Raw genomic sequence first — 27442 nt, 5'->3', positions numbered from 1 at the left:
TTGTAAGCTTTCACATTATATCAAGCTTAACCGCTTATCTTTTTAAGTGATGAAGACATGGATGTCTCATGGTAGGATAGGGTATGCACAATGGGTCAACTTTGAGCACCTCTATCTCCTGAATGTTTTGGCATTCAGGTAACTTTCTGGCCACTTCCACCATGGGCAAATATGTATGAAACGTTTCGTTAAAATTAAGAGTGCAGTCCGAAAATGATTGAAATCATGTGGAATGATCTTTTAATGAATTAACAACATCAGTCAATGAAACATTATGTCAAGTTCACCTTAAAATCCGTATATTTCCAACGAGTCTATATTTCCAACTAGAGAGAGAGAGAGATAGATGAGTGGCAGTATGGCAGTGAGTGTGCTTTCACACCTCTGCCAGGTGGGGTCATGTGCGCGGTGCTCGGGCTCCCGATTTCCAGTGAGCTAAACTCCATCGGTCGCTGTCCGTGGTACCTGCCGCTACATTCTTCAATTACCACAGTGAAAGTCTTATTTTTTTCTGTGCTGTTTTGAAAGGTGCACTGATTATGCAGGTATTGTGAACATTGGAGTAACATAAAAAAAAGGGTGAAAATGAAGTCTTTTCTCAATGCCTTAAAAAAGGAAGGTAGGTCTATCACCTTTATGAGTCTGGGTCCAAGTTTTATTTGCTTTTGACTCATAAATAGATGGAATTCTCTACCTTTGCTGCTGCGTGTTCATTTTCAACTTTCTGAGGGAGTATTTTTATCCCTGCGTGGCACAAGTTCAATCATTTCATCTGCTCCAGAAAGTAATTCTACATGGGGTTTTTTGAATGTGACGAATATAGCAAGGTCTTTGCGTTGTGGATTCATGCGTGTAATTGTTGTCCTAATTTAAACTAGTAGTACCTATAAAAGGAGATGTGTGTCGTTCTTTTTGGGCTAGAGGTTCTTTAACATGCAGGATAAATTATAGGTTATGTCATAGATTAAATGTTGGCACGCATTTGAGTGGTTTCCAAATAAATGTGTTATGATTCAGTCTTCTACAAAAGGTATTTGTAGTCTCCTCCACCAATCACCTACCGTATGTAGATTATAGCCAGCGAGAGGACACACGGTGTATCTATCGTTCTCCTGGTCCACGGGGTAGAAAACACACCCACCAAAATGAGTGGATGACTTACGTCACCAAAACGGCTCTGCCGGGTGCATTATGGATCCATCTGCCTGTGTGTGAAAACAGTTGGTTCCTTAACCCTTTACTTCCAACGGACAGACTATTTCTCAATGAGATTTACTCAAAATGGATATATGAGTACAGCATTTTTTACTTTTATTTCAAAGCGTGGTATAGTTCCATTGGTAGGCTACATTATGTCAAATCCCTTGGTTGCATGACACTGACCAGAGCTGATCACTCATTGCCCTTTGAACTTAGTTCTCTTAGTATTAGGGAGCAGCAGTAAATGATATAGATCACACTGATTGCTTTCCTCTCTTATATAAGACAGCTCTGGATGTTTGTCATCTTCTTTTCCTTGCTTCTCTATTCCTACAGAGGGAATGTGTGCTTATTACATTCCACAATTAAGAGCCGTGTGTGTGTGTCCGTGTGTGCATGTGTGCACGCATATGTCTGCATACTTGAATGTACAGTGCCTTGCAAAAGTATTAATCCCCCTTGCCGTTTTTCCTATTTTGTTGCATTACAACCTGTAATTTAAATCGATTTTTATTTGGATTTCTTGTAACGGACATACACAAAATAATCCAAATTGGTGAAGTGAAATGAAAAAATTAACTAAAAAAATCTAAAACGGAAAAGTGGTCCGTGCATATGTATTCACCGACTTTGCTATGAAGCCCCTAAATACGATCTGGTGCAACCAGTTACCTTCAGAAGTCACATAATTAGTTAAATAAAGTCCACCTGTGTGCAATCTAAGTGTCATATGATCTGTCACATGATCTCAGTATATATATATACACCTGTTCTGAAAGGCCCCAGAGTCTGCAACACCACTAAGCAAGGGGCACCACCAAGCAAGCGGCACCATGAAGACCAAGGAGCTCTCCAAACAGGTCAGGGACAAAGTTGTGGAGAAGTACAGATCAGGGTTGGGTTATAATAAAATATCCAAAACTTTCAACATCCCACGAGTACCATTAAATTCATGATTAAAAACTGGAAAGAATATGGCACCACAATAAACCTGCCAAGAGAAGGCTTCCCACCAAAACTCACAGACCAGGCAAGGACGGCATTAATCAGAGAGGCAACAGAGAGACCAAAGATAACCCTGAAGGAGCTGCAAAGCTCCACAGCGGAGATTGGAGTATCTGTCCATAGCACCACTTTAAGCTGTACACTCCACAGAGTTGGGCTTTACATTAGAGCGGCCAAAAAAAAGCCATTGCTTAAAGAAAAAAATAAGCAAACACATTTAGTGTTCGCCAAAAGGATGTGGGAGACTCCCCAAACTAATGGAAGAAGGAACTCTGGTCAGATGAGACTAAAATTGAGCTTTTTGGCCAACAAGGAAAATGCTATGTCTGGCACAAACGCAACACCTCTCATCATCCCGAGAACACCATCCTAACAGTGAAGCATGGTGGTGGCAGATCATGCTGTGGGGATGTTTTTCATCGGCAGGGACTGGGAAACTGGTCAGAATTGAAGGAATGATGGATGGCCCTAAATACAGAGAAATTCTTGAGGGAAACCTGTTTCAGTCTTCCAGAGATTTGAGACTGGGACGGAGGTTCACCTTCCAGCAGGACAATGACCCTAAGCATACTGCTAAAGCAACATTTAAATGTCTTGGAATGGCCTAGTCAAAGCCCAGACCTCAATCCAATTGAGAATCTGTGGTATGACTTAAAGATTGCTGTACACCAGCAGAACCCATCCATCTTGAAGGAGATGGAGCAGTTTTGCCTTGAAGAATGGGCAAAATTCCGAGTGGCTAGATGTGCCAAGCTTATAGAGACATACCCCAAGAGTTTTGCAGCTGTAATTGCTGCAAAAGGTGGCTCTACAAAGTATTGACTTTGGGGGGGTGAATAGTTATGCACACTCAAGTTCTGTTTTTTTTGTCTAATTGCTTGTTCTTTTCACAATAAAAAATATTTAGCATCTTCAAAGTGGTAGGCATGTCGTGTACATCAAATGAGGTTGTAAGGCAACAACATAGGAAAAATGCCAAAGTGGGTGAATACTTTCGCACGCTATGTCAAATTTGTTCAAGTACTTGATTTAGTTTGCCCAGTACAATAGAACCAATCAAAGGAGTCGAAAAGTTTGAACTCCATTCTCCCTGGCGGGTAGAAGTGTTGGGCCAGTAACCGAAAGGTTGCTGGATTGTATCCCTCAGCTGACAAGGTAAAAATATCTTGTTCTTCCCCTGAACAAGGCTACAAGGTTACCCACTGTTCCCCGGGCGCTGATGACGTGAATTTCAATGAAGGCAACCTCCCCACACCTCTCTGAGTCAGAGGGGTTGGGTTAAAAAAATGTTTTATTTTTTTATTTCACCTTTATTTAACCAGGTAGGCAAGTTGAGAACAAGTTCTCATGTACAATTGCGACCTGGCCAAGATAAAGCAAAGCAGTTCGACACATACAACGACACAGAGTTACACATGGAGTAAAACAAACATACAGTCAATAATACAGTAGAAAACAAGTCTATATACGATGTGAGCAAATGAGGTGAGATAAGGGAGGTAAAGGCAAAGAAAAGGCCATGGTGGCGAAGTAAATACAATATAGCAAGTAAAAATGCAGAAGACACATTTCAGTTGAATGCATTCAGTATTACAACTGACGAGGTATCCCCCCTTTCCCTTCCTTTCCTTACTTCCAGATCACCTCAGTTGTGCTAGGCATTGGCCTTTTATTTGTTCCAAAGGTCACAACCAAAAATGTTTGGTGAGGATACCTTCCGCCACGATGGTTCTGGCCTTTTGGAACAGCCTGCCGGACATTTTATTTATTTTATCCCATATTATATGTCTTATTTATGTTTATTTATTTTAATGCATTAGTCTCTCATATCCACTGTTATTTTATCATTGTTTTTACTATTTGAATATCTCTTTTAGAAAATGCAGTGTTTTATTTGTCTTGATTGGGGTGGCAGGTAGCCTAGTAGTTAGAGTGTTGGGCCGGTAACTGAAATGTTGCTGGAACGAATCCTAAGCTGACAAGGTAAAAATATGTCATTCTGCACCTGAACAAGACAGTTAACCCACTGTTCCCTGGTAGGCCTTCATTGTAAATAATAATTTTTTCTTCTCTGACTTGCCTAATTAAATGTTATTATTTTTTAAATGTAGGTGTATTCATTGCCTTTGTGTGTAACGTAATCACGTCAGTGACACCAAGCATGTTCAGCATCCTCCAACACAAATGGATACTGTTTTCGTGCCCCACAAAACAGATGTGCACTAGTATGGTTTACTGTAAGTGTTTGGAATGTGGTTCGTTATCGTTGGGGGTGTGGTAAGATAGCAGTGTGGTCCAGGTTGTGGTCAGGGAGTGTGGTTGTGGTCAGGGTATACACTCTTATGGTGAAGTGTTACTTCAAGTGTGGTTGTGGTCAGGGTATGTGTTTGTGATTTAACAGGATGTGGTTGTGGATGTGGACAGGTGGTTTGTAAAGCAGTGTGGGCCTGGTTGAAGTTGAGTTAGAATTGATCAGGCTGTGGTTGTGATTTTGACAGTGGTTATTGTTAGGTAGGGTGAAGGTGTATTACGATGGCTCCAGTCTCTGCTAAATCCAAAAGCCTGGCTGGCACATACACACACTCTCTCTCTCTCTCTCTCTCTCTCTCTCTCTCTCTCTCTCTCTCTCTCTCTCTCTCTCAAGCACACACACACACTCTCTCAGGTGTGCGTAACAACCCCCGCAGTGTGTGTGAAACGCATGCGGTTCTAGTTCAGTGCGCTCAATCAAAGGCTGCTTCATATCTCATACATTTATGAGGAATCAGATTGTTGATCGCCTTCTCACATTGAAAACATTATTGGGTCTTTGGTGCGACTCCAGGCTCCTGCTACTTCCTCCACTGCTTTAATTTCGAGTGGAGACGAAAGTGCCGCAGTTGCACACTTGTCAGTGTGATACTATACTCTAATGCTGAAACTCCACTGGGAAATAAGGTTCAATCATACCATTGCTGGTGGGGCAGAGGAGCTCAGCTGTACTTGGTGCAATAATCATCATCATCATAGTGGGATCATAATGACTTGGATTTTTATGAGAGGGCCAGACAGGGCCATCGAATAATGCAGAGCAGACATCCCCCAGGCAAGGGTGTGTGTGTGTGTGTGTGTGTGTGTGTGCGTGTGTATGCGTGCATGTGTGTGTGTGTACGTGTATGCAGTGTGTGTGTTTCAACTGTTTTACAATAAGGGATAGATGAACGCCTTTGGGGAATAAATTGTTCTTGACTGATTCCCATCAAGAAAATCAATCAGACACATCGCCCTACAGGTAGTGATTGATATTCTGTGTCCATGTGCGTGTTAGTAAGCAAGTAAGTGTGTAAGTACGGACATGCTTGCATGTGTGCTTGTGTGAATTTGAGTAAATCGCAGGGCAATAAATTAATTATTGAAGGAGTGCTCTCCATTTCATTCTCTACCTATCAGGTAGGCTCATCCCAGAGCAGTAGATGTGAAGGAAGGGAAAGGGAGGAGAGCTACTCTGTTCCTCATGTGTCTCTCCACCACAAAGTCTATTTCTCTAAGACATGAACATGAACAGAGAGTGAAATGGCTCATCAGACACAGACACCTATTTGCAAGGGTCAGGTAGAACTGGTTTATCAGATAATCAATGACTGGCCCTCTCTCTTGCTCTTTCTTTCTGTCTCTCATACCCAGTGCCTTTCCACGAGGCCCCGGAATACTCCAAGCGGCGTCGGGTCCCTCCCTCTACCAGCAGCAGCGGCAGCTGCCTGGTGGCCCCCCGGGTCCTGCTGCGCTCCAACAGTGACAACAACCTCACAGTGAGCCAGGGGCCTCCCCAGGACTGGTCCCAGCCCCAGGGACCCCCCCAGCACCACGGATCCCAACAGGGAGGGGTCGGACCCCCCACCTCCACCTCTCACCGTAGCCTCTCTCCACAGCTGCTCCAGCAGATGCAGGGGAACCCAAATGGCACTGTGAGGACCATGGGCCAGAGGTCCCGCAGTACCAGCGTGGGGGTGGTCCCGCGGAGTCTGTCCCCGTCCCTCAACCGGCTGGGAGAGGAGGCCTGCAGGCCACACCCGCAGACACATGTACAGACACAGCAGACCAGGTCAGTAGAAGGAGGAGAAGCAGCAGAGACACACAGCCATGTACGTAGGCACATACTCTTTACCCACACACCACCCACACACACATGCATGCGTATGTACATATGTGTGTGGCTGTATGTTTGTGTGTGTGTGCGTGCGTCCTGCGGATTAGACACTGAAGGCTTTATATTGCTGGTGACGTAACCTTGGCTCTGCACAGTACTGATTAAGACACCATGCTCCCTGTCCTCCTTGACAGATTAATACAGACATATGGCACTGTCTTTCATCTACACACTCTGTCGAGAGAGAGAGAGAGAGAGAGAGAGAGAGAGAGAGAGAGAGAGACCAATTAAGAGCTTGACAAAGAGAAACAATGGGCGAGAGGGGGGGAATATAGGGAGGAGAGAAGACATACGGAGTGAAGGTAAACAAGGGAAAGTCAAAAAGAGAATGAGGGGATAAGTGTGTCTTTTGCCCTTACATGATGACAGCCATGTCATTTTCCTATTTTGTATGTTTAACACTGCAACCCAGGAGGATGGGTTGGACGTTGGAGTTTCACTTCATCTCCATCCTTCCCTCCAAGTCCTTCCCAATCCCATGTCCATCTTGCCTCTGGTCCTGTCCACTTCTTCATGTCCTTCAATCCCTTCTTCTTCCATCCATCAGCCTTTCCCTCCTTATTTCTTCCCTCTTACCACTCATTCCATCGTACTCTCCTCTTTTCTCTCAGTCCATCCTCCACCTCCATTTCCCCCTTAAGGCGTCGGCATGCTTCAGTACGGCTGACGCCTAGCCGAACCAATTGTGCTCGAATACTCCCTTAAAAGACCATAGATTGAAAAACAAGAAAAAAAGCGACAATAGTACAATTTGTCAATTTTAAGACGCCGTACCAAGTATACCATTCCGCAAAGTAGTCAGAATTTAACTAAAATAACTCATTAATATTTCATTTTTAATTTTTTTGCTCAAGAGATCTTAGTCACGCAATTAACTATGCTGTGTGGTGTAGTATTTTTCTAGGATTTTTATTCATGAAAACAAGTAGTATCTTGTTGAATGACAACAAAGACTTTATTAAAGAATCCCTACTGTTGACCAATCACCAACGAAGGGGCGTAGACTTCGGCTCCAAACTTCAGCTTGCCTCCAGAAACATGTTTGTGTGCCAAAACAGCCGGGGAAAAAACCTCACCGGAGTCCAAAATGAACAAAAACGTCACAAAATCTCATGGTAATATATGCACAAACTCTACCAAACTGTTTCGGCAGGGAAGCATGCGGACACCTTTATTCTGCCCGTTCCCTCCATCCTACATTTTCCCCTATTTTCATCAACTCACTCCCTCCCTCGCTTCTCTTCTCCCTCTCCTCTCCCCTTTTGTTAACCCTCCTCAATCTTTCCATCTATCCTCTCACCTCTATTTTTCCCCTTTCCCTCTCTCCTCTGACTTTTTTGCTCTAGAAAAAAAAACTCAATGCATAGCTGAATCAGAAACTATGGTGACGGATCCTCGTCCTATAGCCTGAGTTTGTGCCTAATTCACGTACTCTCCAGAGAGTCTAGACAAATCAAATCAGATTCCCTCTCTCCTGCAAGAATATTCTTACCCAAGACTTTCCAATATAGATATACGATGTGGACTAAAAGATAAAATAAGATCAGTATTTGACTCTGGAAGTCTTGCTTAGCATAGTGTGTGTTGTAACCTTAACTGCAACCTGAAGATTAATATTAGCTGCCAAAGTTAATGCCTTGGGCTATAGCTTGGAAGGCTAATGTCGTCTTCAGCCACCGAAATGACCCAGATTAGTTTCTGCAATCAATTGGGACAAAAAAGGAGCAGCCAACTCTGTTGAACACAACCAACGATGATTTAATCAGGTTAGGTTTTATTTTGTGTGGACGATCCCTTTATACTGAAAATCAGGCTGAGCACCGTCTGAGAGGATGTGTCAAGGCAAGTCTCTCTCTCTCTTTCACTTTCTCTCTCTCTCTGAGGGCATCATCGAGAGTCAACAGAGTCAACATACACAGGAGGTTTTAGTCAACACTGATTATGTGCCCAATCATCTGGAGGAGACACTGTTTTTTCTCCTCTTTTTCCTGTCCTTTCCCATTGTTGTCACTGATCTAGAGGGATCAATGGAGTTGGTGAAAGCAATATGATGGACCCTTCTTGGCCCATATTTCCCAAATGTAGCGTTTAGAACTGACACCATTTGGAAGTCTTTGCATTTGATCGGTACATTATTTATTTCTATTTATGGTTTGGAAAGTCATGCCCTCGATTTGTCTTTATACAACCCTGGCCTTCCCCTAATTGTGTGTGTGTATGTGTGTGTGTGTGTATACTTGTTTTTCTATCTTATCAGCACGCCAATTTCCTAACAATTCACCCGTATGTCGTGACATGGTAGGAAAACAATAACTTTTCTGAAAAGTCAGGACTATTTTAATGTCCTGTATTTGTTCAAATGTTATTTTAAGCTTAAGGGTTAGGTTAAGGGTTTGGGGTTTAAGGTTAGGGTTAAAGTTAGGGTTATGTTAATGATTAGGGGTAGGGTTAGGTGTTAGGGAAAATAGGATTTCTAATGGTCAAACATTTTTACTCCCCAAAAAGTCCTGAAATGTAACAAATATTAAAAAGTAGTGTGTGTGTGTGTGTGTGTGTGTGTGTGTGTGTGTGTGTGTGTGTGTGTGTGTGTGTGTGTGTGTGTGTGTGTGTGTGTGTGTGTGTGGATCTGGAATGGGGCTAGATCTCCATAGGTTCAGGGTTGAGGAGAGGAGTGGTGTTCAGGATAAGGTGACCCACTTACCGTGTTTCTCTCTCACTCCTCCCTCTTTCTCTCCCTCTCTCTCTCTCTCTCTCTGACAATCACTCTCATTCTATCCCACCCGCTCACTGTCTCTTTCTCTCTGTTTGACTGTGTTTGAATACTTACAATGCTGCTGTTGCTGGGGCTTACCACCAAGTGGCGCTCCAATACAATACTCTAACAGATCAACCCAGACACCAATGGATACACAACATTAGGTCCATCTCAGTAGTGTAGTAAACATGCGTTTTCATCTGTAGTTGGACTCAAGCAAATGTACACGTGTGCTTGTTCCTCTCCTTTGGTTATGCGGGGGGGGGGGGGGGGGGGTTTGGCGGGTACACTCGCAAAAAAAATAAAGATCTGAGACTTCCTGTAGGAAATGTATCAATTGCGTGTCAGAAAGGAAAGCACAGACTCTCTCTCTTTTCCCTGTGTTGGGATGTCTTTCTGCTTGTGTGGTGGGTGAACCCAGTGTCCTCTCTTCCCTACCCAGAGGACACTGCAGGGATCTGCGATACTTTATGTGTCAGCTTCCATCCTGCCCCATATACAAGCTCCATAAGGACAGCGGTGTAACTTAAGAGTTTGCAATATATACTGTGTATACTGTGGTACTCTGTCAAATGTGGCATGTACTAATATGCACTACTCTATCTACCTAGTTAAATAAATGTTAAATAAAATAAATACAAATCAAATATTCCTCCTATCTCCTCTTCTCTCTCACCCCTCTTCCATCTCCTCTCCTCTCTTCCCTCCTTCCCACCTCTCTGTCCCCACCCTCAGCCCCAGTGGTAATGTGGAGGTGGTGGTGCAGCGGAGGAAGCTGTACAGTGCCGTACCAGGTAGGCACTTTGTGGTGGTCCATTCCTACCATCCACGGGCCGAGGGAGAGATCACCCTCTACAAGAACGACAGGGTCAAAGGTGAGACATTAGGAAATGTTAAGGAGAGAACATACAGATACAATTGTATTATGCTTAACGCTGCTCTACCACTGGATACATTTGTGACACCGGTGGAAATGAGCTGTGTATATAGCTAAATCTGGTTCAACATTTGTTGCACATGTGGTCCCTGAGAAATAAACTAATAGAGAGCAATAATAATGCCGTCTTTCTGTCAGCACTAACTCCACCATGGCTTGTTGGCCAAAGCATATGGGGGGTTTGGAGGGTGGTTTGGATACCCGTAGAATAAAAGTTCTGTAGTAAACACGGGCTTAAGAGATCTTACACGTTTTGTTCAATGAGATCATCTTCATCAGCTGAAGCATTTATGTATTGTAACAATGGTGTAACAATGGTGTAACAATGGCGTAACAATGGTGCTGGAGAAGAAGGCTGACGTTTTACGTGTCCCAAACCGATTGTGTTTTTTGTTTGTTTATTTGCATTGTTTGTCACTTATTTTTTTACTTATTTTGTACATAATGTTGCCACTACAGTCTCTTATGACCGAAAATAACTTCTGAACATCAGGACTGCGATTACTCACCCCGGACTGGCAGAATCCTTTTTTTCCTTTAACGAGGCTGACGAGCCCGGCGCAAAAGATATACTGTTTTCTCGGAAACAGGCCCAGATCCCCGTGTTTTGCGTGAAAATGAGGCAGAAAAAAAGGGGACAGAGGGCGGGCTGCCTTCTGAGAATTTGTAGGCAATCGAATGAACCCCCACTTCCTTCAATTCTGCTAGCAAACATGCAATCTTTGAGGAACAAAATGGTGTACTCCTCAATGCCCTCGGAGGAATCGCGGAAAATATTCCAGTCTGTGCTAGCAAAACAGTCCTGTAGCTTAGCATCTCCTTCATCTGACCACTTTTTTATTGATCTAGTCACTGATGCTTCCTGCTTTAATTTATGCTTGTAGACAGGAATCAGGAGCACCAAATTATGGTCAGATTTGCCAAATGGATGGCGAAGGAGAGCTTTGTATGCGTCTTTGTGTGTGGAGTAAAGGTGGTCTAGAGGTTTTTCCCCTCTGGTTGCACATTTAACATGCTGATACAAATTTGGGAAAATGGATTTAAGTTTCCCTGCATTAAAGTCCCCGGCTACTACGAGCGCCGCCTCTGGGTGAGCGTTTTCTTGTTTGCTTATGGCGGAACACAGCTCATTCAATGCTGTCTTAGTGCCAGCCTCAGTCTATGGTTGTATGTAAACAGAAAACTCTCTAGGTAGATAGTGTGGTCTACAGCTTACCATGAGATACTCTTCCTCAGGCGAACAATTGCTCGAGACTTCCTTAGATATCGTTCACCACTTGTTAATTACGAAAATACATAGTCCGCCATCCCTTGTCTTACCAAATGCCGCTGTTCTACCCTTCCGGTTCAGCGTATAACCCGCCAGCTGTATGTTGATAGTGTCATCGCTCAGCCACAACTTCGTGAAGCATAAGATATAACAGTTTTGAATTTCCCATTGGTAGTTTAATCTCATCGACGGGGCTGCAGTGGAGCAAGTTTAGAGCTTCAAGTTCCTTGGTGTCCACATCACCAACAAATTAACATGGTATTAGCACCCCAAGACAGTCGTGATGAGGGCACGACAAAACCTATTCCCCATCAGGAGACTTGGCATGGGTCCTCAGATTAGGCATGGGTCCTGAGATCCTCAAAAGTTTCTACAGCTGCAACATCAAGAGCATCCTGACTGGTTACATCACTGCCTGGTACGGCAATTGTTCGGCCTCCGAACGCAAGGCACTACAGAGGGTAGTGCGTACGGCCCAGTACATCACTCGGACTAAGCTGCCTGCCATCCAGGACCTCTACCTCTTTTTAAGACCCCAGCCACCCCAGTCATAGACTGTTCTCTCTACTACTGCATGGCAAGCGGTACCGGAGTGCCAAGTCTAGGACAAAAAGGCTTCTCAACAGTTTTTACCCAAAAGCCATAAGACTTCTGAACGGGTAATCAAATGGCTACCCGGACTATTTGCCTTGTGTCCCCCCCAAACCCTCTTTTATGCTGCTGCTACTCTCTGTTTATCATATATGCACAGTCACTTTAACTATACATTCATGTACATATGTACATAATACCTCAATTGGCCCGACCAACCAGTGCTCCCGCACATTGGCTAATCAGGCTATCTGCATTGTGTCCCGTCACCCGCCACCCACCACCCGCCAACCCCTCTTTACGCTACTGCTACTCTCTGTTCACCATATATGCATAGTCACTTTAACCATATCTACATGTACATACTACCTCAATCAGCCTGACTAACCGGTGTCTGTATGTAGCCTCGCTACTTTTATGCCTCACTACTCTATATAGCCACGCTCCTGTTTTTCACTGTCTTTTTACTGTTGTTTTTATTTCTTTACTTACCTATTGTTCACCTAACTTTTTTTCACTATTGGTTAGAGCCTGTAAGTAAGCATTTCACTGTTGGACCTAGACTTTGGCGCACGTGACAAATAAACTTTGATTTTATTTGACATATACACATATTACCTCAGCTATCCGGTGCCCCCACACATTGACTCTGTACCGGTACCCTAGTGAGGTTAAGGGCTCGTAAGTAAGCATTTCATTGTAAGGTGCATTTTGTTGTATTCGGCGCATGTGGTTAATACAATTGTATTTGATTTATTCAAAACAAGCACATAAACCACATGAAGGCTTCATAATTCATAAAGGCCATGTTAACTGGCTGATATTGTCTCATACAACAAAACGTATAAGATCTCCTAAGCCTGTGTTAACCTCAGATCTTATTTTTGGCGTTTATCCCAAAACCCCATTCTTTCACTATTCATAGGAATGGCTGAACGAACCAGAGGTAATTAATAAAATAAAAATGAGGACTACAAGCTGGCGAGCTCTATAAACACAGGTACCATGCATTCCGTGAGTGACATTTACTACAGTACATGTGCTGCGTATAATGATTCCCTCCCTCCCTCCCTCCCTCCCTCCCTCCCTCCCTCCCTCCAGTTCTGAGTATTGGAGAGGGGGGGTTCTGGGAAGGCAGTGCCCGGGGCCAGGTGGGCTGGTTTCCTGCGGAGTGCGTGGAGGAGATTCCTGCCAAGCCCAGCGAGGAGAGGACGCGTAAGTCATTAAGCATGCTGACCCAGATATTTGGGAATAGGAGAGTTGGAAAGAGTGGTTGGGGAGCTCTGTGGAGGAGGAGGGATGATTTCTGCTCTATGGATCCCCCTGGTGGCATCCTAGGGCACCGAGACCCACTTTTCCACCCAGTAGATGGGCTCTGCACAGAAACTGCTCAGTGTGTACAGATCCAAAATATTTGGATTGGTGTAATGTGGAGGAATATGGAGGAGTCCCCTAAGCCCAATTAACACACTAGATTGAGCCATCAGCATTTGACTGCCTACCAAAGGTGTGTAGGGGCTCGGGCAGACCTAGGCAATTTCAGTCCTCGGGGGGCCTGATTAGTGTCACACTTTTACCCCATCCTTAGCAAGCACAGCTTATTTAAACCAATTGCATTTTTAACTGAAGATCATGATTGTTGATTATTGGAGTCAGGTGTGTTAGCTCGGGCTGGGGCAAAAGTGTGACACCAATCAGGCCCCTGAGGACTGAAGTTGCCCAGGCCTTGGCTAAGGGGTCTTTCCAGGCTGACAGGAAGGAGGAAAGAGAGGTAGAGAGCAAGAGATTGAGGAGGGAGGGAGTTGTCTGGTCAAAAAGACTAAGACATTGTTACTGCCCATTTGGATTTGGCTTCACACCAACGACATCACATCAAAAGCTAAACTTAATTTACAAAAAAAAAATGGAATTGTAGCATTTCGTTGTGTTTTTGTTCTCTGGTGGTTAGATAGCTAGCTAAAATCGTCCCTTTCTTAAATTAACTATGGAGGGAGATAGGGATTTGGACTTTACTTTACTTTTACTTAATTCTAGATACTGGCCAATGATTATAATGGCGATTCTGATCCAACCATAAATGCATACATTGTGCCCCTGGGCCTGAGATGAGGAATGTTCAATGTAGCTAGCTAGATGTAATAGGCTAATATTAACTTGCTGGGCTTGCGCATCGTTGCCCATGAAGGAAGTTAGGATAGCAAGCAAGCATTTTAGCCAGGTAGCCTAGGACAACAAAAACTTAAAGTGTGTACTGTATGACAGACAGACAGTTTCGGCAACATGAAAGAGAGGAGGATGTCATTGGTGTTTCTCTAGAAGTAGGGTGAGTCAACATGTTTTTTTCTACTGGCACGCATGGACATACACACACACACACACAAATCAGTAACATGGACAGCCACATCATATTTAGCTTACGTTGATTGGACTAAATCGTTTTTGGTATCTTTTAGTTGTCACTTTATTAGACCACCCATAGGTGATTTGATGATGAATTTGAAATGGTGTTGGAATAGTTGAGGCAGCTCCTGTTTTCTTTTCGACTTGCGGTAACTCTCTGTGATTCTAAACCAATGGTTGTTTATTCGTCCGAAAATGTTGTAAACATTAACTTTCTGGACCATGCTATAGGTCATGTAACTGTTTGCTACATGCAATATGCTTTGTGGACTTCAGAGGTTGCTCTCTGGTTTCGTGATGAAACGAAGGTGTGGTTGGCCATTGTCTTCTTATTCTCTAGGCCTTAGGACCATATACCGCGGTAGCAAGGCAAAAAACCAGTGGAGGCTGCTGAGGGGCGGACGGCTCATAATAATGGATGGAATGGAGTCAATGGAAAGGCATCAACCACATGGAAACCACGTGTTTGATGTGTTTAATATAATTCCATTGACTCCACCCCAGCCATTATTATGAGCCGTCCTCCCATCAGTAGCCTCCACTGGTATTAACTAACAGGTTATAGAGCAAACAATGCAATTATCACAACACATAGGTTGTAATATGGCTTTCTTTCCCTGGCTTGGCTTCCCCAGTGATTTTATCTATGCATCGCTACTATGCTTTGAGCTAGTATGTTACTGTGTGCATGTTCACTGCTATGTCATCAAAAGCCCTTGGATATATTTGCCAGCTTTGTACTGTATGATCTGCCTCATGCCCTTTGAAGCAAGGGGTCTTCTGGGGATTATACACTGGTATGCTGGCACAAGTGTGACATCACTCGTGTATGTCATGGTTGTCATTCTATTGCTGATAACCACAATCATTTCTAGGAAAATAAATAAATAAATAATAATAATAATATTTCTGGAGGCTTAGCTAGGTTCCTTCCCATTCCCATACTATTGGTCAATAACCAAGTTAGGCTCCAGAGTGGCGCAGCGGTCTAAGGCACTGCACCTCAGTGTTAGAGGCGTCACTACAGACCCTGGATCAATTCCCGGCTGTATCACAACCGGATGTGATTGGTAGTCCCATAGGGCGGTGCACAATTGGCCCAGCGTTGTCCGGGTTAGGGTTTGCCGGGTTAGGCTGTCATTGTAAATAAGAATTTGGTTCAATTAAAAATATATTAAAAAAAACAGCATTAGCAATCACTCTATCTGTGCTAGCTCAGTTATTGTGTTGCTAAGCATAGTTCTGTAAACATAACAGAAATCAGTGCTCTGCTTTGTGCTACCTATAGCACTGGAATGGTCTTAGCAAAAGCCAACTTGCAATCCTACTTCTGTTAGCCATAGCAAAGGATCATTAACATTACAATTACAATTTTCAGACTCAGTGTAGGCTAAATGTACTAGCTAAAGGTGAAGGGATGTCAAGGAAGGAAGTGATAGTGTGTGTTAGCCTCTCTCTGTCTCTCTCACTCTCTTTCTACATATACATGTGCTCCACATGAATGGGCCCTGTCTCTCTGTTCTCTCTTCTCTCTGCTACGCTAGGCTAAGCGCTACACTGCGCTGCTAAATCAGCTGTGTTCTAATGTCCTCTGGGCTGCAGGGGAATGAACACATCATGCTCCATCCCCTTCTCTCTTTCTTTCTCATGCTCTCTTTCAAATGGCCCATTTATTCTATCTATGCCCACTCTCTCTCCCACACTTTTTGTCACCTTACTCTCTCTCGTGCTCTCTCTCTCTCTCGCTCTGTCTATGTCAATATTCTTTTATTTACTCTGTCTCGCTCTCAATTAAATTATATTCAATTGTGCTTTGTTGGCATAATTGCATAATACAATATGCATTATCTCTTACCCTTCCTAGCTACTTCTCTCTCTCTCTCATATATATATATATGTATAGTCACGTGTGCTTTATTGCGCCCGCCTGTCACCATCTTCACACGCATAAGCGCCTAATGATACTCACCTGGACTCCATCACCTCCTTGATTATCTGCACTCACTCCCTTTGGTTCCTTCCGCAGGCGTTATTGTTTCTGTTTTGTGTCTGTGCGCTGTTCGTGTTTTGTATTATGTTTTGTTAATTTATTAAATCATTCACTCCCTGAACTTGCTCCCCGACTCCCAGCGCACACGTTACAGAATAACGCCTCACCAAAGGGAAGCATCAAGGAGTGTTTTATTTTGTGTTGGAGGTGATGTCGGGTCCGGGTGTCGGTACAGCAGCTACCAGGGAGGCCTCAGCCGGTTTCGTCGGACTCTCATGCCTCAGCTGGATTGACAGGTTCCCATGCCTCAGCGGGTTTGACAGGCTCCCATGCCTCAGCTGGCTCAACAGTCTTCCATGCCTCAGCAGGTTCGATAGGCTCCCATGCCTCAGCGGGTTCGATAGGCTCCCATGCCTCAGCGGTTTCGATAGGCTCCCATGCCTCAGCTGGGTGAACAGGTTCCCGTGCCTCGGCCGACGCAACCAGGGAGCTCTCAGCCGGCTCATCAGGCTCTCATGCCTCAGCCGGTTCGTCAGGTTTCTGTGCCTCAGCGGAGACGACCAGTCCGCTCCTGATCCCCAGGACTCGTCCCTTTGTTTGGCGTCCTGCAGCTGGAGCTGCGCACCGTACTGTCACATATGCTCTCTCTCCGGCGCCATGCTCCCATGCCTCAGCCGTATCGACAGGTTCCCGTGCCTCAGCAGAGGTGACCGGTCCACTCCTGATTCCCCGGGATCATCATTTTGGTCGGAGTCCTGCGGCTGGAGCCGTGCGTCAGGGAGGGGGTACTGTCACGTGTGCTTCCTGTCCAGCATGTAGGTCACCAGACTGCAGAGTATTGAGCATACCTGTCACCATCGTCACGCACATCAGCGCCTAATGACACTCACCTGGACTCCATCACCTCCAAAATTATCTGCCCTATTTATGTCACTCCCTTTGGTTCCTTCCCCAGACGTTATTGTTTCAGTTTCATGTCTGTGCATTGTTCGTGTTTCTTGTTTTGTATTATGTTTTGTTAATTTATTAAATTATTCACTCCCTGAACTTGCTCCCCGACTCCAAGCGCACACATTACATATACAGTACATACAGTACTAGTCAAAAGTTTGGACACACCTACTCATTAAATGGTTTTTCTTTATTTTTACTATTTTCTACATTGCAGAATAATAATAATAATAGTGAAGATATCAAAACTATGAAATAGCACATATGGAATCATGTAGTAATCAACAAATTGTGAACAAATCAAAATATATTTGAGATTCTTGAAAGTAGCCACCCTTTGCCTTGATGACAGCTTTGCACACTCTTGGCATTCTCTCAACCAGCTTCATGAGGTATTCACCTGGAATACATTTCAATTAACAGGTGTGCCTTGTTAAAAGTTAATTTGTGGAATTTATTTCCTTCTTAATGGGTTTGAGCCAATCAGTTTGGTAATGACAAGGTAGGGTTGGAACACAGAAGATAGTCATATTTGTTAAAAGACCAAGTGCATATTACGGCAAAAACAGCTCAAATAAGCAAAGACAGTCCATCATTAGTTTAAGATATGAAGGTCAGTCAATCTGGAAAATGAACAGATGATCTCTGCATATGTGGTTCCCACCGTGAAGCATGGAGTAAGATGTGTGATGGTGTGGGGGTGCTTTGCTGGTGACACTGTCAGTGATTTATTTAGATTCCAAGGCACACTTAACCAGCATGGCTACCACACTATTCTGCAGCGATTCTGCATTCCATCTGGTTTGCTTTTCATTTGTTTTTCAACAGGACAATGACCCAACACACCTCCAGGCTGTGTAAGGGCTATTTGACCAAGAAAGAGAGTGATGGAGTGCTGCATTAGATGACCTGGCCTCCACAATCATCAGACCTCAACCCAATTGAGATGGTTTGGGATGACTTGGACCGCAGAGTGAACAGAGTGATCCAACAAGTGCTCAGCATATGTGGGAACTCCTTCAAGACTGTTGGAAAAGCATTCCAGGTGAAGCTGGTTGAGAGAATGCCAAGAGTGTGCAAAGCTGTCATCAGGGCAAAGGGTGGCTACTTTGAAGAATCTAAAATCTATAATATATTTTGATTTGTTTAACACTTTTTTGGTTACTACATGATTCCATATGTGTTATTTAATAGTTTTGATGTTTTAACTATTATTCTACAATGTAGAAGAAATAGTAAAAATAAAGAAAAGCCCTTGAATGAGTAGGTGTGTCCAAACTTTTGACTGGTACTGTATATATATATATATATATATATATATATATATATGTGGGCAGATGGGACACAGCATACCCTTATTTCCTGTCTGGCTGTTCTCACCCCATCCCGCTGAAACCCCTTTTGAACCAGCCCTGGAGCAGAGAGAGCTTGTCTCACACATTGCCAGATCAGAAGTACCTTAGGGTTGCCCCCAAGAATGCCTGTCAGAAAAGGGGAACACAGTATGGTGCAGGCCTTTCATGTGTTCATTGCAAATGCATGGATAGCAGGACGTGTAAGTGTGAAGATTGGGTCTAATTGTTTACCGTACTTAGTTACGTACTCTTCTTTATTTTTAAAGGCAACACTTTTTATATTGGAAAATCAGTAACTACCCAGCTTAAAATTGTAGGGAGAGAGAATATTTTTGTAACGTTCCCCTTAACTTCTTGCGTCGAGCAATCCCGTATCCGGGAGCGTAATCATAGCCTCAAGCTCATTACCATAACGCAACGTTAACTATTCATGAAAATCGCAAATGAAATTAAATAAATATATTGGCTCACAAGCTTAGCCTTTTGTTAACAACACTGTCATCTCAGATTTTCAAAATATGCTTTTCAACCATAGCTACACAAGCATTTGTGTAAGAGTATTGATAGCTAGTATAGCATTAAGCCTAGCATTCAGCAGGCAACATTTTCACAAAAACAAGAAAAGCATTCAAATAAAATAATTTACCTTTGAAGAACTTCAGATGTTTTCAATGAGGAGACTCTCAGTTAGATAGCAAATGTTCCGTTTTTCCAAAAAGATGATTTGTGTAGGAGAAATCGCTCCGTTTTGTTCGTCATTACAACGCCAAACTTTTTTTCAAATTAACTCCATAATATCGACAGAAACATGGCAAACGTTGTTTAGAATCAATCCTCAAGGTGTTTTTCACATATCTATTCGATGATAAGTCATTCGTGGCAGTTGGGTTTCTCCTCTGAAGAAAATGGGAAAATACACGCAGGTGGAGATTACGCAATAATTGCAACGGAGGACACCAAGCGAGCACCTGGTAAATGTAGTCTCTTATGGTCAATCTTCCAATGATATGCCTACAAATACGTCACAATGCTGCAGACACCTTGGGGAAACGACAGAAAGTGTAAGCTCATTCCTGGCGCATTCACAGCCATATGAGGAGACATTGGAACACAGCGCATTCAAAATCTGGGGCATTTCCTGTTTGAAATTTCATCTTGGTTTCGCCTGTAGCATCAGTTCTGTGGCACTCACAGATAATATTTTAACAGATTTGGAAACGTCAGAGTGTTTTCTTTCCAAAGCTGTCAATTATATGCATAGTCGAGCATCTTTTCGTGTCAAAATATCTTGTTTAAAACGGGAACGTTTTTTTATCCAAAAATTAAAAGAGCGCCCCCTATATCGAAGAAGTTTAATGTTCCCTAATGTTTGAGTTTCCAGTTTTCTGTTAGTTAGAGGAACATTCTATCTATGTGAGCAAAAACCTTCTGTGTAACAGAAGATCTGTTTCACCTGTCTTTGTGCTTGTCTCCACCCCCCTCCAGGTGTCGCCCATCTTCCACATTATCCCCAGTGTATTTATACATGTGTTCTATGTTTGTCTGTTGCCCGTTCGTTTTGTTCGTCAAGCCTACCAGCATTTTTCCCTTTGCTCCTGACTGTTTCTAGTTCCTGTTTTCTAGTTTTCCAGGTTTTGACCAATTCTGCCTGCCCCGACCCTGAGCCTACCTGCCGTTTTGTACCTTGTCACATCACACTGGATTATTGACCTCTGCCTGCCCTGACCCTGTGACTGCCTGCTGTTCTGTACCGTTTGGACTGTGATCTGTATTACCGACCTCTGCAACGCCATCTCCTCCCAAGGAACCACCATTGGAAGGCACGTGGAGTTGCTTCGTGGTCTGATGGAAGGGTTCAAGACCTTGGCCGAACGCCATGACAGAGCGTTGAACACATTGCTGGAGCAATTCCGCGAGTTGTCTGTTAGGCAGCCTACCATGACAGTGACTTCCCAGCCCCTCGGTAACCCAGCTGTTAGCAGCGCCTCCTCCCCGGGCGCCCCGGGTTTCCCGAGAGCTGCATCATCGAGCTGCAGCCCTCCTCCTTCCTCTCGGACCGCTCAAAGACAGCGTACCTCATCACACTAATGTCCAGGAGGGCTCTCGCCTGGGCTACGGCAGTATGGGAGCAACAGTCGCCGTATGCTTCAGTCTGGAGGAGTTTGTGGCAGAAGTAAAGAACGTTTTTGATGCTCCATTTTCCGTGAGAGGCTGCCCGGAAGTTACTCCATTTTCGGCAAGACTCCCACAGTGTGGCAGACTATGCGGTGGATTTCTGCACGTTGGCAGCTGAGAGTGCCTGGAACCCGGAAGCACTGTTATGACATGCTCCTGTATGGAGCTTTGGAGGAAGTAAAAGACAAGCTTGCAGCCCAGGAACTACCGATGGATCTCATCACCTTGAACATTCGGATCGATGGGCGACTAAGGGAATGAACGAAGGAAAGGAGATTCGATTTCACTCGCCCGCCCAAGGATTCCACCTCCCCTCTGGGGCATACTGGAAGTCTCTGTCGGCTCCGTTGCCGAGAGAACCAGTGGCTACCCGGGTTCCCTCGAGAGTCTCCGAAACCTGCCGATTCAGCTCTTCCCGAGCCAATGCAACTAGGAAGAGCTAGACTGTCTCCAGCCGAACGACTATACAGGCTTCACACTAAGAGTTGCCTGTATGCGGGACTACTGGTCATTTCGTCTCCATTTATCCACTGAAAAACCAGGCTCACCGGTAGGAGCGAGTACTCTGGTGGGCCATACATAGAACCTTTCTTCTCCCCTTACTCGCACCCTTTTTCATGCCATTTTGCTGTGGGGGAACCAATCGAAATCTCTCCGGGTACTCATCGACTCTGCGGCCGATGGGAGCTTCATGTGCGCTCCCCTGGTGTCCGAACTGGGCATCCCCACTCAGCCCCTCTCCATTCCCATTGACGTTAGAGCGCTGGACGGGCACTCTATAGGCTGGGTCACCCACCATACAACCCCCATCAACCTATGTGTGTCAGGGAACCACAGTTAGATGATCAAATTCCTGCTCATTAAGTCTCCTCAGGTTCCCGTGGTATTGCGATTCTCTTGGCTCCAGCGACACAATCCCCTTATTGACTGGTCTGCTAGTGCCATCATGGGCTGGATCCTGTTCTGCCACGCTCATTGCCTGAAGTCAGTGTAGCCTGCCCCGGGATGTCTTCCTGGGCGCTCGGAAGTTGCCCCGGACCTCTCCGCCATTCCCGCGGAATAGCAGAATCTCCTGGAGGTGTTCAGTAAGGTCCGGGCCACTCCGCTTCCACCGCACAGACACTATGACTGCGGGATTGAACTTCTCCTAGGCACCACTCTGCTGTACTCTCTGTCGGGTGACTGTACTCTCTGTCGGGTCTGGAGACCAAGGCTATGGAGACCTACACTACCGTTCAAAAGTTTGGGGTCACTTAGAAATGTCCTTGTTTTTGAGAGAAAAGCACATTTTTTTGTCTATTTAAAATAACATCCAATTGATCAGAAATACCAAGTAGACATTGTTAATGTTGTAAATTACTATTGTAGCTGGAAACGGCTGATTTTTTTAATGGAAAATCTACATTGTTGTACAGAGGCCCATTATCAGCAACCATCACTCCTGTGTTCCAATGGCTCATTGTGTTAGCTAATCCAAGTTTATAATTTTAAAAGGCTAATTGATCATTAGAAAACCCTTTTCATATTATGTTAGCACAGCTGGAAACTGTTGTCCTGATTAAAGAAACAATAAAACTGGCCTTCTTTAGACTAGCTGAGTATCTCAAACTGAAGATATCTTACAACGCTGTGTACTACTCCCTTCACAGAACAGTGCAAACGGTCTCTAACCAGAATAGAAAGAGGAGTGGGAGGCACGGGTGTACAACTGAGCAAGAGGACAAGCATATTAGAGTGTCTAGTTTGAGAAACAGACGCCTCACAAGTCCACAACTGGCAACTTCATTAAAAAGTACCCACAAAACACCAGTCTCAACGTCAACAGTGAAGAGGTGACTCCGGGATGCTGGCCTTCTAGGCAGAGTTCCTCTGTCCAGTGTCTGTGTTCTTTTGCCCATCTTAATATTTTATTTTTATTAGCCAGTCTGAGATATGGCTTTTTCTTTGCAACTCTGCCTAGAAGGCCAGAATTCCGGAGTCGCCTCTTTACTGTTGACATTGATTTTTTAGGTGTGCAGTTTTCCTAAAATGGCCTTATAAATAAGAATGTACCTGTGTTTGAGCCTGTGTGTTGCTAGTGATGTCCACCCAACAGTATTGTAGAGATCACAATGGTGAATTAGACGTCTGATTGGTGACAGAATGACTGGCTGCATGACACAGGGTGAAGAGCCTTCAGTGTAGCGCTTGAGGCTTGCACATACAGTGCCTTGCGAAAGTATTCGGCCCCCTTGAACTTTGCGACCTTTTGCCACATTTCAGGCTTCAAACATAAAGATATAAAACTGTATTTTTTTGTGAAGAATCAACAACAAGTGGGGCACAATCATGAAGTGGAACGACATTTATTGGATATTTCAAACTTTTTTAACAAATCAAAAACTGAAAATTGGGCGTGCAAAATTATTCAGCCCCTTTACTTTCAGTGCAGCAAACTCTCTCCATAAGTTCAGTGAGGATCGCTGAATGATCCAATGTTGACCTAAATGACTAATGATGATAAATACAATCCACCTGTGTGTAATCAAGTCTCCGTATAAATGCACCTGCACTGTGATAGTCTCAGAGGTCCGTTAAAAGCGCAGAGAGCATCATGAAGAACAAGGAACACACCAGGCAGGTCCGAGATACTGGTGTGAAGAAGTTTAAAGCCGGATTTGGATACAAAAAGATTTCCCAAGCTTTAAACATCCCAAGGAGCACTGTGCAAGCGATAATATTGAAATGGAAGGAGTATCAGACCACTGCAAATCTACCAAGACCTGGCTGTCCCTCTAAACTTTCAGCTCATGCAAGGAGAAGACTGATCAGAGATGCAGCCAAGAGGCCCATGATCACTCTGGATGAACTGCAGAGATCTACAGCTGAGGTGGGAGACTCTGTCCATAGGACAACAATCAGTCGTATATTGCACAAATCTGGCCTTTATGGAAGAGTGGCAAGAAGAAAGCAATTTCTTAAAGATATCCATAAAAAGTGTTGTTTAAAGTTTGCCACAAGCCACCTGGGAGACACACCAAACATGTGGAAGAAGGTGCTCTGGTCAGATGAAACCAAAATGGAACTTTTTGGCAACAATGCAAAACGTTATGTTTGGCGTAAAAGCAACACAGCTCATCACCCTGAACACACCATCCCCACTGTCAAACATGGTGGTGGCAGCATCATGGTTTGGGCCTGCTTTTCTTCAGCAGGGACAGGGAAGATGGTTAAAATTGATGGGAAGATGGATGGAGCCAAATACAGGACCATTCTGGAAGAAAACCTGATGGAGTCTGCAAAAGACCTGAGACTGGGACGGAGATTTGTCTTCCAACAAGACAATGATCCAAAACATAAAGCAAAATCTACAATGGAATGGTTCAAAAATAAACATATCCAGGTGTTAGAATGGCCAAGTCAAAGTCCAGACCTGAATCCAATTGAGAATCTGTGGAAAGAACTGAAAACTGCTGTTCACAAATGCTCTCCATCCAACCTCACTGAGCTCGAGCTGTTTTGCAAGGAGGAATGGGAAAAATGTCAGTCTCTCGATGTGCAAAACTGATAGAGACATACCCCAAGCGACTTACAGCTGTAATCGCAGCAAAAGGTGGCGCTACAAAGTATTAACTTAAGGGGGCTGAATAATTTTGCACACCCAATTTTTCAGTTTTTGATTTGTTAAAAAAATTTGAAATATCCAATAAATGTCGTTCCACTTCATGATTGTGTCCCACTTGTTGTTGATTCTTCACAAAAAAATACAGTTTTATATCTTTATGTTTGAAGCCTGAAATGTGGCAAAAGGTCGCAAAGTTCAAGGGGGGCGAATACTTTCGCAAGGCACTGTAATTAGTATCACCATAGTCCAACACAGAGAGAAAAGTACAACAAATCAACTATTTTCTGGCAGAAAAGGAAAAACAAGCTTTGTGCCTGTAATAAAACCCAATACACAGCTTCAATTTCCTGACAAGGTACTCTACATGGTTCAGTGTCGAGGCAAGCAACACTGAACCATGCATGACAGCACCAACCGTGCCGGAGGACTGTGTGACCACGCTCTCCTTAGCCTCTGCAAGTAAGACCTTTAAACATATTAACATTCACAAGGCCGCAGGGCCATAAAGATTATCAGGACGCGTACTAAGACTATGCGCGTACTCAGACGGTACGCAGACCATCATTGACATTTTCAACCTCTCCCTGACCCAGTCTGTAAAGCCTACATGTTGTAAGCAGACCACCATAGTCCCTGTGCCCAAGAATGGCAAGAACCTTTCTAAATTACTATCGCCCGTAGCACTCACATTTGTAGCCATGAAATGCTTTGAAGTGCTGGTCATGGCTCACATCAACATCATCATCCCAGACACCCTGGACCAATTCATATACCGCCCCAACAAATCCACAGAATTTATATTGCACTCCACACTGTCCTCTCTCACCTGGACAAGAGCAATACCTATGTGAGAATGTTGTTCATTGACTATTGCTCACCTTTCAACACCATAGTGCCCTCCAAGCTCATCACTAAGCTAAGGACCCTGGAACTGAACAGCTCCCCCTGCAACTAGAGCCTGGACTTTCTGACAGGCCACCCCCAGGTGGTGAGGGTAGGCAACAACACATCCGCTAAGCTGACCCTCAACACTGGGGCCCCTCAGGGGTGTGTGCTTAGTTCCCTCCTGTATTGCCTGTTCACCCACGACTGCGTGGCGGTGCACGACTCCCAACGCCCTCATTAAGTTTGCTGATGACACGACGGTGGTAAGCCTGATCACCAACGATGATGAGGCAGCCTTTAGGGAGGAGGTCAGAGACCTGGCTGTGTGGTGCCAGGACAACAACCTCTCCCTCAACGTCAGCAAGGCAATTGAGCTGAGCGTGGACTACAGGAAACGGAGGGTCGAGCACTCCCCCATTCACATCGACGGGGCTGTAGTGGAGCGGGTCGAGAGCTTCAAGTTCCTTGGTGTTCACATCACGAAGGATCTATCATGGTCCACATACACAAAAACAGTTGTGAAAAGGGCGCTACAATGCCTCTTCCCCCTCAGTAGGCTGAAAAGATTTGGCATGGGCCCTCAGATCCTCAAAAGTTGTACAGCTGCACCATTGAGAGCATCTTGGCTGGCTGCATCACCGCTTGTTATGGCAACTCCTTGGCCTCTACATCTACAATGCAAATTAATTACTTAAAAATCATACAATGTGATTTTCTAAGTTTTTGTTTCAGATACCGTCTCTCACAGTTGAAGTGTACCTATGATAAAAATTACAGACCTCTACATGCTTTGTAAGTAGGAAAACCTGCAAAATCGGCAGTGTATCAAATACTTGTTCTCCCCACTGTAGTTGTTGTGCCTTTGCTGTGTAAGCCTTCAAATATTTTAAACCCTGCTAAGTTTATTTATTACTCATAAATCATTTTTTATATGTCTTGCTCATTTTGTGTCCTTTTCATTCCCCCAGTAGGAGGGAGTAGGAGGGAGGGAACAAAGGAGGGAGGAGGTCAACAAAGACCTCCCTTCACGTTGAACTGTAACCAAATCAGTAACCGTCCACCCTCTTCCACACACACACACACACACACACACACACACACACACCCTTCAATTATTCTACCACTCCACCTGCACACCCACACATTCAGATGTAGACACACACACACACACACACACACACACACACACACTAAGGAAAACTTCACAGCGACCACACATGCACGTCATGTACCTTCTCCATTGATCGGTGGTCATGGAAACAAACTCCATACAGTACACTGGTGGTTTCTATGGAGTGGGCCTGTTGTGATGAAGTATGTATCTCTTTCACCTCCCTCCTCTTTATTCTCTCTTCTCCTTTACATTATGTTTTCTCCTCAGCAATAACCACAGAGCTCAACCCAGATTATATCCTTAACGCTCAGTGGGATTGCCTGTCTGGTTTTCGGGCTATTCTCTAGACACTGTGGATTTGGGCATTTCTGAACATTCAAGGCATGTCCCTGCCACTGATTGCATCTGAAAGAAAGGGAGAGAGAGAAAGAGGAAGAGCGAGGGAAAGACATAGAAAGCGTGTCTGAAAGAATGAGAGTGATAGAAAGACGGTGTATGTTAAAGACAGAAATTGAGGGAGAGAAAGAGGGAAGAGACATTTAGGAGTGCAAATGGAAAAAACTGGCTCTATCGGGAGGAAAGTTTGTTTTGGAGGTAACTGTGTGTGTGTGTGTGTGTGTGTGTGTGTTGCTTGAGTTGATTTATTGCTTAAGTGTTGTTTCTTTTTACCAAAGGAGATTGTAGTTCTTTGCGTTACAGTGGTGCACACTTCTGCAGCTTGTTGTTATCAGTCACCTTATCCAATCCTTTCAGAGTTACATACTTGAAGTGCCTATAGGGTGGTAGGGGTTGGGGTTCGATTTGTAATTTGTCATTCGTTTTGTACTTTTAGAATGAAAACTGGAGCGTGTCCATATTTCTATGGTTGTTTGCACAGTTGATTGGATTGCAGAGCTGCACTTTCTTGTAAAGGAGTTTCACAGTTTGCATGTTGCTGTTGTTTGTTTATCTCTTTCTATTAGAGATGATGAATTGATTTCTGTAGCCATGCATGCGTTAGGTGACTAATGTGGTCAATGACTGT

The 27442-nt window shown here is 44.2% G+C and overlaps 1 protein-coding gene across 1 annotated transcript in view; it reads left to right on the top strand.

The window, feature by feature from the left end:
- The window catches only part of LOC139411283 (SH3 and multiple ankyrin repeat domains protein 2-like), a 162580-nt gene that overhangs the window by 51306 nt on the left and 83832 nt on the right, over positions 1-27442 (top strand). The window contains exons 10-12 of the mRNA XM_071157362.1: positions 5869-6286; positions 9882-10021; positions 13046-13159. Coding sequence (XP_071013463.1) covers positions 5869-6286; positions 9882-10021; positions 13046-13159 — 672 coding nt within the window. The remainder of the gene's footprint in view (positions 1-5868; positions 6287-9881; positions 10022-13045; positions 13160-27442) is intronic.

Source organism: Oncorhynchus clarkii, chromosome 6 (assembly GCF_045791955.1).
Source record: "Oncorhynchus clarkii lewisi isolate Uvic-CL-2024 chromosome 6, UVic_Ocla_1.0, whole genome shotgun sequence".
Lineage (NCBI taxonomy): Eukaryota > Metazoa > Chordata > Actinopteri > Salmoniformes > Salmonidae > Oncorhynchus > Oncorhynchus clarkii.
Note: the sequence above shows the minus strand (reverse complement) of the source record. Positions and strands in the feature narration are given on the sequence as shown.